This window comes from Protopterus annectens, chromosome 9.part0 (genome assembly GCF_019279795.1).
Source record: "Protopterus annectens isolate FY-2018-M chromosome 9.part0, PAN1.0, whole genome shotgun sequence".
Classification (NCBI taxonomy): Eukaryota; Metazoa; Chordata; order Ceratodontiformes; family Protopteridae; genus Protopterus; species Protopterus annectens.
In genome coordinates this window covers 608189126-608205190 of record NC_056743.1, presented here as the reverse complement: position 1 = coordinate 608205190, position 16065 = coordinate 608189126, and the positions used below count along the sequence as shown (strand labels likewise).

Below are 16065 nucleotides of genomic sequence, written 5' to 3'. Positions count from 1 at the left end.
ATGCATTTTATATAGGAAAAATAGAAAATTTCAAAAGAGAATATATGAACACAGATATGACATAAGGAATAAGAATCCTAATAATGCTGTATTTAAACATAGTCATGTCAAAGAGCAGAAATTAATTTTTTTGTTTTAGAAATAGTACATATTGACTTAAGAGGGGGACCCTGGGAGGCTAGAATAGAATACAGAGAGCTGTATTGGCAAATTATATTAGAAGCTAACAAATTTCCTGGATTAAAGGAAACAGTGGCCCCAATACTTAAACTCAGGGCAGCTAGATTATACATATTTTTAGATGGAGATCTATGATAATAATAGTAGGGAGTTAAGAAAATTACTGCATGCCCTCCCTGCGGTCGAGTGACGCTTAAAGACATGCAGGTAGGTGTGTGCATGAATGGGTGTGCCTTCTTTGAAGGTTGGGTGTCGGGTTGGCAACTTGGCACCGTAAAAATTCACTGCCAGTCATTAGCGGACCAGATTTCTGCTGTGGTGACCCCTAACCAGGAAAAGCCGAAAGACAAGAATGTTTGCATTGTTTTATATATGTTCATATATTTTTTTATAAACATTTTTGCTACTTGTTTGGGTAAGTTTTATGCATTTAATAATATTATAACTAAGGTATTTTAAATGAAGTTGTTGATATACATAGTTATGAGAGGGTTAAATGAATAATAAGTTTTTTCTTTCCATTGGTGGTTCTTGATTGTTCATAGTATATAAGGAACAATCATGTAAAGTTATGCTTACATCTGAAGAAGTCTTTGTAAAGATGAAAATTCGGTGATATGTTAAGCGTTTGTGTTTATGTGCTTTTACTGTATTTTATTATAGCCATTTGATAATAAAGGAGTCAAACTACAGGATTGAGGTTTGTCCTTCCAGAAGTACATTTGCTTTTCACTATTTTTATGGTTTTGGAGTTTTGGGCTCTTTTTCTCACTCCACTGGTACTTTTTAGGAATTCTTATGCACAGGTCAGTAACATGATTTGTAGCTTATTTCTGTATTTACTGCTTGGATTGCTAGTTGGGTGGGTGGATGGTTGGTTGGTTTTAATGACGGCAAATGCTCAACGAGGATAGGTGAGTTTGAAGTCGAAGTCCAAGGCAAAGGTTTCCATTTATGTGTGGTACATAAACAATTTAAAATATTTCATCCAAAGTCCACTTCATAAACAGAAAAGAAAAATAAATGAGAAGACAAAAATGCATATCATGTAATAGTACTAAATGCTCTAGAAAATAATGAATTAATATTACTTCAGTAGAACCTTTGTATATAGTTGCAGGTTAATGTGTACCTAAATATATAAATCAGGTGGTCTGCAGCACTCAAGTGTGACTGTAGAAAGGTAGTGGTAGTGAGGTAAGACCTTTACACACTATGGGAGTTAAGGAGTTTGTGACAAGGGAACGTGGAGGGGCAGATATTGGTAAGCTGGGAGAAGAACAGATTTTAAGAAGGGTCTAAACAGAACAAACATACAAGAGTACATTAACAGTGGGAGTAAGGTTATAGAAGGTGTTCCTTTTTTTTTCTTTTGCTGTTTCTTTTATACTTATTTCCTTATTCTGTATTGTTTTAAGGCATCCCCCAACTTGTTAAACCCAGTGCCATTTATTTTAATTCTATATCCTGGTAAAACAGTATTCTCAGTAATTGCCTGTTATGCTGTTTTGTGCATTTGGGACAATCCATGGCTTAAAATGGTCTTGTACCAGTCCACTAGTAGTTAATAGTATGTAACTGAATAAATAAATTAATGCATACATACATACAGGAATAAAGAAATAAAATAAAGGTTATGTAGGAGTTTTTTCAAGGAAGTATAGGTTCAAAATCATTGGTTAATTGATAAAATCAAAGAGAAGGTGTGTGATAAGAGGGCAGATAGATAAGATAAAGACAGTGTGAGAGGAGTGAAGAATAAAGGAGTTGAATCAGAGGGTAGATTGACTGGAGGGGTATATAATAAGGCAGAAGTGAGTAGTAAGCTGAGGGTATACTGGATTGTTAAAAAGAAAGAAAGGAAAGGGAAGTAACAAGTATGGGAATGTTAGTAAAGGCAGACAGAGGTCAGTAGTATGAGGGGGTATAGGATATCAAGCAGGAGGGAGGAATATGGGGAGATTCAGAAGCAAGTTGTAGAGAAAATGGTAGGGAATGTGAGTAAGGGATAAACAAGGAGAGACGTTGGAGACGGTAGTAGTAAGGGGGGAGAAAAGCACAGGGAGGGGAATGGAAAGAGAAACTCAGCAACAGAATTTATACAGCCTAGTTAAAAGATGGAAGTTAGTAAAGAAGTGACTGAAAAGATGCGTTGTCATGTTATGTTACTTTACAGTTTAAACGCACAAATGCACTACCAACAAACAGAGGGTGTTCCACACTCCAGAGTAGAAAATCTGTACTTTTAAAAATAAGTCAGAATTCATGCATCTGCAACTGAAATGTTCTTCTATGGCAGCATTCACTGTTCATAGCCACCATGCTTTGGTGTGTGTGTGACACTGTACTGTTAAGAAAAACATCAGTCAGTGATAGCTGCCTTCATGTTTTACATGTTATTACATGATACAAATCGCAAGAAAACTAGTGAAATTATTAAGTTTGGTAAGAAGCAACAAAATAATTGTTTTACAATTAGTTGCGATTTTGCCTAAAATTCAAAAGCATCAAGTGGGTGAGACCCAGATCAGCCTTTGTTCACTTCCTAATCATAACTTCCATATTATCATCAATCCTGCTCATCAAAAATATGCTACATAACAGCTTAAAGGAGATCAGGCTAAATGGAATTAGGGTGTGTGCAGTCAGTGTGCCAAAATCTGTAAGTTTTTACTTGTCTTAATGAGGGCCTTGATAATGTGTTTCTTTGATGTTTTATGCTTATCCCAAAAGGCTATTAATGCAGGACTGCAGTTGTTGTTTTTAATAAAAAAATATATAGTTGTAAAAATGCACGTATAATATATATGTTAGGATTAATTTTTGTTAGGATCGATGCCTATAAGTGGGTTTAAAATCGATCTGGCTTTTATAGTTTTAACTTCAACAATACAATACAGACCTCTAGTGGTGCTCTGTGAGATGGCAAGTATATGACATTCTTAGTAGTGAAGAACTGTGTGAAGCAGACGGGAAAATGTGGTATACCGTATACCTCAAGAAAAAAAAGTTAAGTTATGGAAGAACTTTTTCAACCACTGAAAACATGTTATAGTTTCTAAAATTTCTCTTACATTGTGTTATTAAACTTGCTTTTAAGTATAAATATTTTGAACAGAGCTTAGTTACATTATTTTCTATGGCAAAGCTTTTGAAAGCATGTGAACATCTTGCAAACAGTCATAGTTAGACCTTTTAATTGCCTTAAAACACTTCAAATACATGTCAGTTTTCAGGTATCATTGTTTGTTTGTTAATGGGTAGGTAAGACTGGTCCAAAGACCCTTTTAAGCCATGCCCAGGGCAAAGGTAAACTGGTGGACAATAGAAACACTGCATATTTCGTAGCCAATAAAAAGGTAAAGCAAACTAAAGCTTTATGATACCCATTGCTGCCTAGCTATGAAAGATATAGTTTGTTTGTGTCTTTCGGCTTTTCCCAGTTAGGGGTCGCCACAGCGGAACTCCGGTCCGCTAATGATTGGCAATAGATTTTTACGTACTGGCTTGCCGGGCCTAATGCACAACCTTCAATGAAGGAATGCCCGTTCATGCATGTCGCTACACAGAAGACGCTCTAACTGAGAATTGAATGGGCAACATCTAACTGTGAGGCGACAATGCTACCGCAGCACCACCATCGCAGTCTGTGAAGTAAATGCATTTTTTTTCATTGATAAGAGAGAGATTTTAGAAAAAAATGTAATGTAGTGTAAGAAAAAAATCATAGTGTGTAGCTCAAATGGTTAAATCTTTGAGAGAGAGAGAGAGAGAGAGAGAGTGAAGTAGTGTGTGTGTATGTGTGTATGTGTGTGTGTGTGTGTGTGTGTGTGTGTGTGTATATATATACATCTACTTTATTGGTCTCCCAGCACACATGCCAATTAAGAGCCCAATCCAAATTCCCAGCACCACTGTCTGGTCAAGTGACTTGCTCAGCACCACACAGTAAGCACATGGTGGTTGAGAGACCCAGACTTTGCACTGCAGGAAGTAGTTCATTGCCTTTATCTGTGCTAGTGTGTGTTTGTGCACATCTGTGTGTGTGTGTGAGCGTGAAAATGTAGATCCCAATATTAATGACATGCTATAAAAGTGAAATCCCTTCCCCTTTCCCTTCGCCTTCCTGAATGATACATTAAAATCAGTTTTCATTTAACAGAGAAGCTAAACCCCCTAAGCTTTACTTCAAGCCATCTAAACATACACATAATCAAAAGCTAAATCACAGTAAATATAAAGATGTGCCGGATGATTAGTTAAATAGAAAGAATGATAATAAAGTGGTGTCATTTATTAGTCTGTCTCATTATGAATTCTATGTGACCCAAATGATACAGTAAAAAAAAAAAAACTAACTGCAAGTAGAATAAGTTAATAGATTAGAATGTGTGGATGTTTCTAATGTGGGAATGTGGACGTGTGTGAACAGGGCAGGCTGACGATCCCAATATTAAACATTAAGTGACATATTATGACCAGTTAGTCAAACTATTTGAGGTTTCCTGTTATTCAAATCTCTGTTTCATTTAAGACGTAATTTCTGGCAATTGGCACAAAGAATTCCTTTGGGCCAGGGCTGGATTACCTTGGCCTTCAATTCCCAACTGTGTGACCCTGAGCAAGTCACTTATCCAAACAGGGCTCCCATTCAGAGTCTTAAAAATATCCATGTAGGTCAGTGCTCTACCTCGTTCAACAAATATAAATAAAAATAAAATTAATAAAAAAAAATATTCATAGGCTTGCCTTTCTTGCTGTGCTAGGTTATTAAATACATGTTCTTTTCTTTATGTGGTTAATTAATTTTGATTCTTAATATAGCCTAATTCATCATTTTATGAAAGACTGGAATTATCCATTAAATAATACCAGGTTGAAGTGAATTACTGGAGACATTCAGTTCTCACTCTGCTCATGCGGCTCCAAGCTTGCATGCAACAGACCTGTACATTCATTTATAGACACTTGCCTCACCTTACCATTCGGTATTCTGTAGGTTACGTAAGGCAACTTACACAAATGAGGGCAGCATCTGCAGAGCCACAATTTCGTTCCTTATTCACTGATTATGTAATAGGTCACCCCTTAGGTTCAGTACCATCTTGATTAAAAAAAATAGCTTCTAACATTATCTTTGATTTCATCAGCTAAGTGATACAACAGAGATTTTGTGCCTGTTTAGGTTGCCACATTAAATGTTAATGTTTCATTACCTTTGCTGAAAGTGTTGTTATGTCTAAGACTGCAGTATAAACCATTTTCTGCCATTCATTTTATCTTTTATGAAGAGCCAAATGTCATAAACCAATTTCTTATGAGATGCATCTAGAAAGAAGTTATATTGTATTAGAAATGTAATGGGCATAGTTATATGTTTAATTGTTATTTTCTTCTTGCAGATCCTGGAGAAGGTGTTCCCATGACAACCACCATTATGTTGCCTCCGGCCCCTGTTCCAACAGTAGAAGAGCCTCCACCACCCCTTGCACTGCCAAACTCCACGGTTGGATGGGATCCCGGGACCTTTGCTATGACAACTACTCAAGGTAGGAAGGCTGGGAATGTCTGTAAAATGGAAAACAACATATAAACATCTGTATTGTATCACTATAGTATAATGGCAGAAAATCCATTATTGAAAACAGTCTTTACAGACATTATGCAATACGAATGAAGGCAGTTAATAATGCACTGGACAGAAATCCCTCCAGTTTTCTAAATTCAGTTGTACTATGAGTTACTTTTCAGGACACAAACAACCTCTGCTACTTCTCTTTTTTAAATTTAAACATTTAAAGTACTTAAATCTGCATGGTAGTTTAGTCTGAATTTTTAAGTAAACCTCTTCCAGACAGAAATCTTTAGCTTTACAAGTGTAATCAGTAGCTGAATGATTTTGCTTTCTACATTTTGTTTGCATTGCTTCAAAACACTGAATCTTGATCGACTTCTTAATCAATCCTTTATGTATGCAGTGGTACAATGAAATACTGATTTATCTATAGCAACGTCCCTGTCATTAAATACCAATATGGTTGCTGCAATGGGTAACATAGTGGATGTTTGGATATGCCTACGTCTAAGTTACTAATACACGTTAATGCTAATGATTTTTTTTTTTGACTTTTTTGTTGAACTTTTATGGTCTATACTGCTGTGCATGTTTCTTTCAAAGAACTATTTTTGATGCCTCAGATCTGCAAATCTGTGAAACAAGGTACTTAGCAATGGTTCATCTATTTTAGTAATTAATGACTCATCAGAGTGAAAGATCCAGGGTGTATTTTCAGTTGTTACCTTAGCCTCACGTAATTTACATTTAACCATTTACAATGGTTTTAAATACATATGTGGTTTCATCACTAATGTTCAATAATAGGGCCTACAGGGAATACCACAGTTCAAAAATTTCTGCTGTACTAAATTCATTCAAAGGCATAAATTAATGTAAATCTGTTGTATGAATATATGCCTCGGAATATATATCAGCGCAACAAAACAGACGTAGTACAAATAAGATTTAAAGTTTATTATTTTAGAAAAAGTGACGGAAAAAAGGGAAAATTCCAGTCTCATTGTAATGTCTGCTTTAGTGAAATGAAGGAATGGATTAAGTAAATCTGGCTAATTGAGGGCAAAAGTTACGTGTATACATTGTAGCTAATAGCAAGCAGTATAGTGTATACAGAGTTGGAAATCTTGCAAGATGAAGGATGTTTCTTTGGCTTTGCAGAATGAAGGGGACAACAGTGAAAAGCAGACAAGTCTGCAAACCTCATTTCTTGTATGCTGATTGTGACATTTTACTACTGTAGAAGAACTTTTACCATGAAAGGACCGTATTATGTTTTGTAACACTGTGTTAATAAAAAAATTGAAATAATTTAACTGAATGTGACACATCAGGGTTAATTAGTATTTTTTTCTAATTGCAGTCTAGAAACAGAGGATATTAAATGGCTTCATAAGGAGTACTGCATTTGTTTAGTGTTTGGTAAAGGGCTAATGTACAACATTAAACACTGGTATGTTGTTTGGTAAATGGCTGATGTACAACTCCAAACCTAGATCTGTTCCAGGAGTGCACATTTTATCACTGTCAAGTAATGTGTGTTTAAAGATACTCCATTCTTACAGAGTAAGAAAGATGGTGTTAGTAGTTTGGATGAAGCAACATCAGTGGAACAGATTTCACATGATAATCTGTAAAAGAAAGAATAAAGGAATTTAATACAAATATGACTGAGGACAGGAGGAGTATAACCAAGCAATATACCACGGCATGAGCTGCACACCTGATATCTCACTCGATTTACAGTGCACTAGGCCTCATGACCAGTCTAGAGAACACCTCCACTCTGTAGCAGTAGCACTGTGCATTATCTATAACATTGACTTGATTTATTGCTGTTACGTGATGGCATTATTTAAATAAAATGTGTTATCTTTTCTACGCAAGGCCTTTTTGGTGGGATTCGTATCATTAAAAAGCTCTCCCAAACATAACCACTAAGAATGAAAAAAGGTACAGAAAGCTAGTATGAATGACAGATGCATGAACTGATAAGCATGCAAACAAAAACAAAAAAAGAAACAATGAACCACAGAAGTGATGAAAAAGAAGATACTGTATCACGAAGTAGTATCTCCCCCAACATTCCCCTTATTTGTGTGTGTGTATCTACACACACACACACACACACACGCATTTACTCCAAAGTAACATGACTGTGGGGATATTGACAAGTCAGTTGAGATGTGCTGTTGTCTAACAGCACAGTTTGATATTTGTCAATTCAGTGATCTCTGTGCTTTGAAAGAGGAGCATTTCCCATCGGTTGTCCTTAGATGTAGATATGTCAGTCCACCTGGAGTTGCTTATAGTGCTTTCATTAACACTACAAGCTGTTATTATGTTGATAAGATCAGTGGAACAAACTGAAGATGCACGTGCACATCAGGGAATCGGGACACATCACCAGCTGCGTCAACTGTCACTGTAACTGTAATATCAGAATGAAAGATGAAAAGGCTGCTTTAATCTGCAAGATGAACACATTTAAAAAATAAAAATCTTTGTTTTCCAGTATGTTAATGTGTTTTCTTGAAAGGGGAATAGTAGCATAAAATAAGTATTTTATGTTTAGTTCACCACTAAGCACTAAGGAAAACGGTGGACATAAATATGTAGTAATCAGTAGTTACCTTTCAGTGTGGCCACCAAAAACACTGGTGTGAGATTCTAGATGTTTTTCTCCTGGCTGGAATAGATTTTATTTCACTGAGTACTAAATGATATCTATTTATGACAGAAACTTCCAAATATCTCAAGGCAACCAGGAGAGGCCAAAAAGAGTAGCATGTTTCAAAAGAAAAGATATGTACAGAGAAGAGGAGTGAACTGAAGACAGTGCAGATAACTGAGGAACAATCTGAGAAAACATTCTTCTGCAATAACAGGAAGCTGCAATACTTAATACATTGAATTACTTACTGAGTTAAAGTAGACAAACAGATTTTTCTGACAGCAGTGGAAAGAATTCCACTGCAGATTAGCAAAGAGATACAGTGTATCGGTTTGGTAAGGTTATATGTAGGCAGAATAAGTTAACACGCCCATGTTTGCCAGTAGACCAAAGAGCTGTAGAACAAAACAGTGAATGTGATGAGCAGCATATAATAACCTTCCACATTATAATACCGTGGCTGACTGCATATCCTTGCAGTTGTGAACTAATGTGCAGCAAAGTTCCATTGCAGTCCATTGAAAACACTGATAAGTAAGCTGATCACAAAAAAAATGATAATCATAAAAATTGTACTTTCAAAATGTGAGTCGAATTCTCTCCACCATCTATACCGGGAGTTTTAAACATTCCTCCATAGAATTCAGTGAGGGTGACAGCAAACGGTGACCACAACAGCCTCATTTAATGAATCTGTATTCAGGCCAAGTGCTAGCCTTTTAATGTTATAACTCTGAAGGTTTATAAACAGAAAAAGAGGCATACATGAAAGCCTGATCAGAACCCCATTAAACTTATTACAGAATTCAGAAATTAAAGGGACCAGACATAATGTAATTCTTATAAGTGATGGCGACAAAAGTGAATTCTTTTAAGTAAAATCTGCCTCTGCCAATCTTCCGACCCTAAAACAATCATGGAAAATTAACCGGTCATAGTCACATTTAGACTTCCTTGTAGCAGCTGACATGTAACTGGTGTATATGTTACGTAAAAATATACATTATCTAATTAATAAGCTAATTTAACAAGCATGGCATGAGTTAGTTCCTGTTTTTGTTACAGATATAGTTACATGTCATAAAAGAAAAGCAACACCACAGATAACAAACTTACTATATTCTTCTAAAAAAGATGCATCAACTGCACTAAAATGCTCTTTGCTGGCATCTTCAGTTACACAGCCATAAGTTCATTACTAATCAGTCCCCTTAGAGTTAACTTAACAAAGAAAAGGATGAAAAAGAAAGATCCATCACATAATGGCAGTATTTACAATACATAAGACATTTCTCCAGGTAATACTATTACACAATTATATTATGTTTGGGATGTGCGTAATACAAGTTTATCCATTGCTGTCGTTGCTTGATCACTTGTGCTTTGCCCTTGACCTTCAGAGAATCTCACAAGTATACCTTATTTTTGGAAGGAGGGCAAATTTTTACTGTGAGAATGTGTTTCTGTTTACTTTTACCCTTATCTGCGTAAGGGTACCAGGTAAGAATTAGGATTGCAGAGAAAGTTAACCTTTTCTCTATGACAGCGTAAGTGCCATTGTTCAAATTGGTTTGAAGAATTTGTTTGTTTCAGACATCTTTTGAATTCTCACTTGTAGACATAAGTGGAGATCCACTATGCATGTACAAGTCGTCATGTGGAACAGAGGAAACAAATATAACGAGCCATGACAGGGCATCTATGCTGCCTGAACCATTAATCCCTATACTGTAAAAAAGGGAGGACAGGCAAGAATCTGACAAGTAAGAGCAGAAAAATCAAACAAATGTAAGCAGACTTGTGCAGGGTGATTTTGATCCCCATGGGCAACTGTAAAATATATGTATTTGTTTTGTTTGAAAAAAAAAACTCAAAAGATGTTTTAGCATGGACTCAGGACTCAGAAAAAATGAAATGGGAAGAGATGAGCGAAGCAGCAATGTACAAAAACAATACACAAATTATGCTTTTTTACATTTTTGGAAAAAAATTGGAGGGAGACTGAAAGATGTATGATGGCGTAGTGAACAGTTTTCATTTGCTTGCAAATGTTGAGATTTTTAGACGCTTGCTCACCCCTAATTAGACATATCTCTGCAAATAGGATTAAGTCTGTCTTAATCCATACTGCTTCATGGAATTAATAGGAAAATGCTGCAAATGCTTTAAATCAGAGATGATTTATTGGATTATGATGTCAGAAGTATCTAGCTGAGAGATCTGTTGAAACTGCGTTTTTCCTTTCCTGAGCTATTTGGCTATGTTATTTTGTAGTTTTATTGTTTTTGTTAGACAAAAACAATTAATATGCTGACTGAAACAGGCCATTGTGCATCCATCCTGTTCTGCAGATTGCTACCCCTTCCTTTACAGGTAGCTCCATCAGCCTCTACCAGTCACATTCATATTCAGATTAATGGTCTGTATCTACCATTTTCAGATACTGAAATTGTCATGAACATCTCACCTGGAGCCAGCCAGCCAGTTGCTAAGCTTGACAACAGCAACACCTCCATCTTGATTGGTTGTCTGGTAGCCATCATCCTTCTGCTGCTTGTAGTCATCTTCATCATCCTCTGGAGGCAATACTGGAAGAAGATCCTGGGGAAGGTAAGTCACCCACTACTGAACAGTGTAAGTCATGTTAGGTGAACTAATTTAAACTCTGTGCTAAATCATAAATATTGTTGTTGTTTCTTTCGGCTTTTCCCGGTTAGGGGTCGCCACAGCGGAACTCCGGTCCGCTAATGATTGGTAGTTGATTTTTACATGCCGAGTTACCAGCCCTGATGCACAACCTTCAATGAAGGTATGCCCATTCACGCATGTCTCCATGCAGAAGACGCTCTAGCTGAGAATCGAACCAGACAGGTTTTACTGTGAGGTGATAACGCTACGGCAGCACCACCACCACGGGTTTAAATCATAAATATTGTAAAGTTAAAAAAAAAACACAAAATAACTGCAATATCACAGATGACAGCAGCCAGCAAGCCACATCTTATTTATTTAAATTTTTATTTTTATTTTGTTTAACATGGGATGTAGTCTGGTTGACAGACCCTTTTCAGCTATGACTTGTCCCAGTCATGCCAGCAACAGTTATATAGGTTTAATAAGCAAATCAGCAAATAAATGCACAATACATCAACAATTCATGCCCATTTATTCTGATATTGCATGTATAAATTGCTTTGATTTGAATTTATTCTCCATTTGTTTTTTAAACTGTTAGAAAAAAATTGTACCAGAAAAAGGCTACTGAGTATTCTACTGTCAAAAATGAGTACCCAACACTTGTACAGAGTTTACTTTTCACATTTCTTGTGTCCTATAATTAAGTTCATGTTTATGACACTTTAATGTGGGTTTTAATGTATTTTACTTGCATTAAATACATTAAACTGGATTACTGACAAAACAATAACTGCAGAACACATATATAAGTGCATCCTTTTGTTTGCTGTATCCCTTCTGCCTTTACATACTGGCAGACACTGCAGTTCCCACGTGCTCGTATTTCCTGCCTGCCAGTGTTTTTCTGCATTTTCTCCCACACTTCCTCAAAACAACTGTGTACTGGCCTAAGTTTTGAAATCCTACTATGTTTATCAGAACAGATGTTGGTTTTTGAAATGCTTTCCCCAAAATTAAGCACTATAAGTAATATTTCAGATCACATTGACATAATGACCGATTTGTCACTGAGTTATGTACATCATGTTAGAAAGTGACAGTTCTCACTAAATTGTTCATTTTAATGTTTGTTTCATCATGCCCTATGTCTCACTGATAACCCTACTACTACCCATTGGCTTCACCTTTCATTTTGCTCTACTTATAATCTCATCTTTTGCTCAAGCCTATAGAATTGTTTGTGTTGATTAAGAGTTGGGGGAAACATGCTTCTTCAAACCCTTCACTGCATAAACACTTGTCTAGGAGTCTGTCCATTGCAGAACAACAGATTTACCTCTTTAAAATGGTAGACTTATATTATAAGCATGAAAGATGAATTCAGCAAACTCTAGAAGATCAAGACATAAATGTCGATCTATGACAACAGCGAAGGACGGAAACGCAGAAAATTCACAACGCTGAACAGATTCCCGGAAGCAACAGCGCCATGCAGTTAAGTAAAATCAAAGTAAACAAACACAACAGAAAACAGTTTTGCAGGGGGGCAAGCCCCCCTTGCACCCCCCACACCCCCTACTTATATATAACAACTCCGAGACTGCTCTACAGTGGGGAAAAGGATATAGTTCCTCATCCCCACAATCACCCTGCTGGCCACGGAAATCCGTTTGGCGTTGTGTCTTTTGGCGTTTCCTTCCTTTGCTCTTTTCGTAGATCGACGTTTATGTGTCGATCTTCTAGCGTTCGTCGAATTCATCTTTTGTCGTTCTGATATAGACCTGGTAGACTTGAAGGTGGTTATGTTACAGGAGGGACTTTAGTGGGTCTCCTCCTGAATATAGGTTTGCAGGGGGCTTTGCCCTTCCCTTCCACAAACATGTACGTATCTTTTTGTAAAATGATTGTAGGTCTTTTTTGTCCTGTTCTGACAGATTATGTTCCTCAAAATGCCACTCAGCCTTCTGGTCTGTTGACCAAAATCTGAGGAAAAGGTCTTTATCATATTCCAATATGTATTGTCATGTTTCCTTAACAGATAGTAGCTATAGTATTGTGATTTTTTTAATCTAAAATGCAGTAACTTCTCTCTGTATGATATTATATCATCTTTAATTGTTGGTTTAAAAAAGTTGTTAGAATTACAGATGTTCTTCGTGTTTCACTGTTGCAGTCATTACATTTGGGTAATCTGCTGGCAGGTTGCCCTCAGTCGGCCTGAATTCCAGTCATGGTTCCTGCGTAGGTTGCTGTCTCCTCTTCCATGACGTCAGGTAGTCAGGGGGTATAAAACTAGCAGCCAACGTCATTTTCTTTAGTCTTTCTTGCCATGCGGTGCCCAAAGTAGAAGCAGTTCGCAAGTGCCGGTCGGCCATCTCCTGAAATTTTCGAGTTCGAGTTTCAGAACCGAAGTCTTCACTAAAGGAAACTTTTTTTCTTGCTCCATACCGATGTCAGGAAAAAGTTAATAATTGTATTACTTGTGGGAAGCAAATACTCATAAGGATTTTCATTTGTACTGTATTCCTTGCCTAGGCCCTGATCATAATGTGCCTGGCTGTCAGTTTTGTGCTAGATTTAACCAGCGCACCTTTAAGCGTCAGTATATTTTTGCCTCAAAGTATTTTGGAAGCAGATTTAACTACCCTGAAATGTCATCGGATAGCAATCCGACTACCAAAGTACACAAAAAACACAAAGAAAGGGACAGAGACAGACCGTTGAGGTCCAAAACCGACGACAAAGCTTCTCCTAAGCCAGTCGCCAGTTCACCGGTACTCAGTGAGGTGCTTTTGCAGCCCCTGATACCCGCTACTTTCGAGTCGCAGGCCCCTACCAAGACCCATGTGGAGTCTGGTACGCCATAAGATTCTCAAAGTATTGTACCCACGGATGGGTCCAGAGCTGCTGAGCAGGCACCGGCTTCTGAGGGTGTATTCAGGCCTCAACATTTTTATATAAAACTGATGCCAGCTTCAAAATCAAAGACAAAAGCAGCTTCTAAAGCTAAAAACAGATGCATGAGCCATGTGCACAGGCCTCTATGCCCAAAAAACAGATGATCAAAATGGCTGAAGACCTAATTACCTTGATCAGGGATTCCCAACCCCCTCCTGATAAGAGGCCTAGGCAAGACACTGATTATGAATCTTCAGATCAGGTTTCTATTTCTTCTGATTCCTCTTCTGATCAGGAATTATCTATAACTCCCTATGAGGATTCTGATGCAGAGGAATCTATCCCATCTGCATCACCTCCTGAGGATTATTCATTTGGAGAATCCTTGCATACTTTGTGGGAGCATTTTCACTGGGAGAGTCAAGATTTCTCAGAATCAAAAAAGAGGCTCAGGGATTTCCTTCTTCTCCCCCAGCATAGGCCTTTAGCCATACCTCCTGTTTTAGACATTGTGGATGATGTGTTTTCGGAGTCAAGCTCGACTCCAAACTCCTTACCTCCGGCTCCCAGCAAGCCAGACAGATATTACAGGATTCCTGACTCACACACATTTTTATTTAGAAACCCTGCTGTTGACCCTGAAACTATATCATAGGGTCCAAAAGGGGTTAAGCCCTCAACAGAAAAAATCCTACCCCCTCTGACAAAGATTCAAGGGCACTGGATAGATGGGGAAAGAAGGTTTATACATCTGCAACCTTGGCAACTAGGGCCTTAAACTGCCAGTTTCATATGCTCAAGTATCAACAACATGTTATGGGATTGCCGAAACAGAAAATGATGTTTATTTCTGAATATGCAGAAAATAAAGAATTGCAGGAATTATTGCATGCATCAGAACATGTTGGAAAGCATACTTTGCAATGTGGTTTTGATTCCTTAGAGACCTCCTACAGGGCTACAGTTACTGGGATCTGTGATTAGGAGGCATGCCTGGCTAAAAGAGCAAAATTTGCCTGATCATGTTAAAGCTAAATTGCTGGATGCACCTTTACAGCATGATACTCTGTTTGGTAATAAGGCAGAAGAGGTTTTAAAGAAAATGGAAGACAAAAGCTAAGTCTATGCAAACTGTAAAAGACTTCCTACAAGTTCAGCCACCAAGATTCAGTAGACACTGGCCTACAAAAAATTGGTCCTTTCCTGCTGTCCGACAGAGCTCAAAGGGGCAAATCCAGACGCCCTAAAGGTTCCAGATACCAGTCACAAGATTCTTACAGGTCTAAGCAATGGGGTGCTTCTACCTCCAAATCTGGAGGAAATAAAGGGCAATCCTATAGTAAACAGTCTCAATGACTTCCCTCTGCCATCACCTAGTACTTACCTTTTGGCAGCACCCTTAGGGGAAAATTAGCACTTTTTTCACAAAATTGACAGTTAATAACCCAGGACAAGTGGGTGCTAAACAAAGTATCTCAGGGATACAGATTCCACTTCCATACTCTGCCAGTGGCAAACGGTTGGCTGGATCTGCCAAAAAATCAATGGGCAGAGGCACAGAAACAGGTTACGTCCCTCATGGATATGGGGGCTATTCAGCCAGTACCAGAACTGGAAAAAGGACAAGGTTTTTATTCAAGACTGTTCTTGTTACCCAGAAAAGACAAGGCCTGGCACCCAATACTGGACTTATCAATTTTGAACACTACCTGGACATTCCAAAATTCAAAATGCTAATTTTACAGCAGCTTCTGCCCATGCTGGGCAAGAACGCTTGGCTGCTGACATTAGATCTAAAAGAGGCATACCTGCATATCCCAATAAGGGAAACGTGCAGAAGATTCAGACGTTTTAAGGCTGGCTCTATGCATTACCAATTCTCTGCGCTGCCCTTTGGCTTATCTACTGCGTCCAGGGTCTTTACAAAGTGCCTGGCACCAGTAATTGCATTTTGCAGACAAGAAAGTATATAAATTTATCCTTACTTGGATCACTGTCTCATTCAAGCAGAGAACAAGGACATTCTTCTTCAGCTCCTGGCATTTGTGAAAAGGCTTCTAACGTGCCTAGGGTACGCAATAAATGAAAAGAAGTCACAACT

At 37.7% G+C, this 16065-nt stretch overlaps 1 protein-coding gene across 5 annotated transcripts in view; it reads left to right on the top strand.

The window, feature by feature from the left end:
- DDR1 (discoidin domain receptor tyrosine kinase 1) overlaps positions 1-16065 on the top strand; it is a 1200914-nt gene that overhangs the window by 1047102 nt on the left and 137747 nt on the right. For all 5 annotated transcript variants that reach the window (XM_044083163.1, XM_044083162.1, XM_044083159.1 and 2 more), the window contains 2 exons: positions 5583-5729; positions 10870-11039. In XM_044083163.1, coding sequence (XP_043939098.1) covers positions 5583-5729; positions 10870-11039 — 317 coding nt within the window. The remainder of the gene's footprint in view (positions 1-5582; positions 5730-10869; positions 11040-16065) is intronic.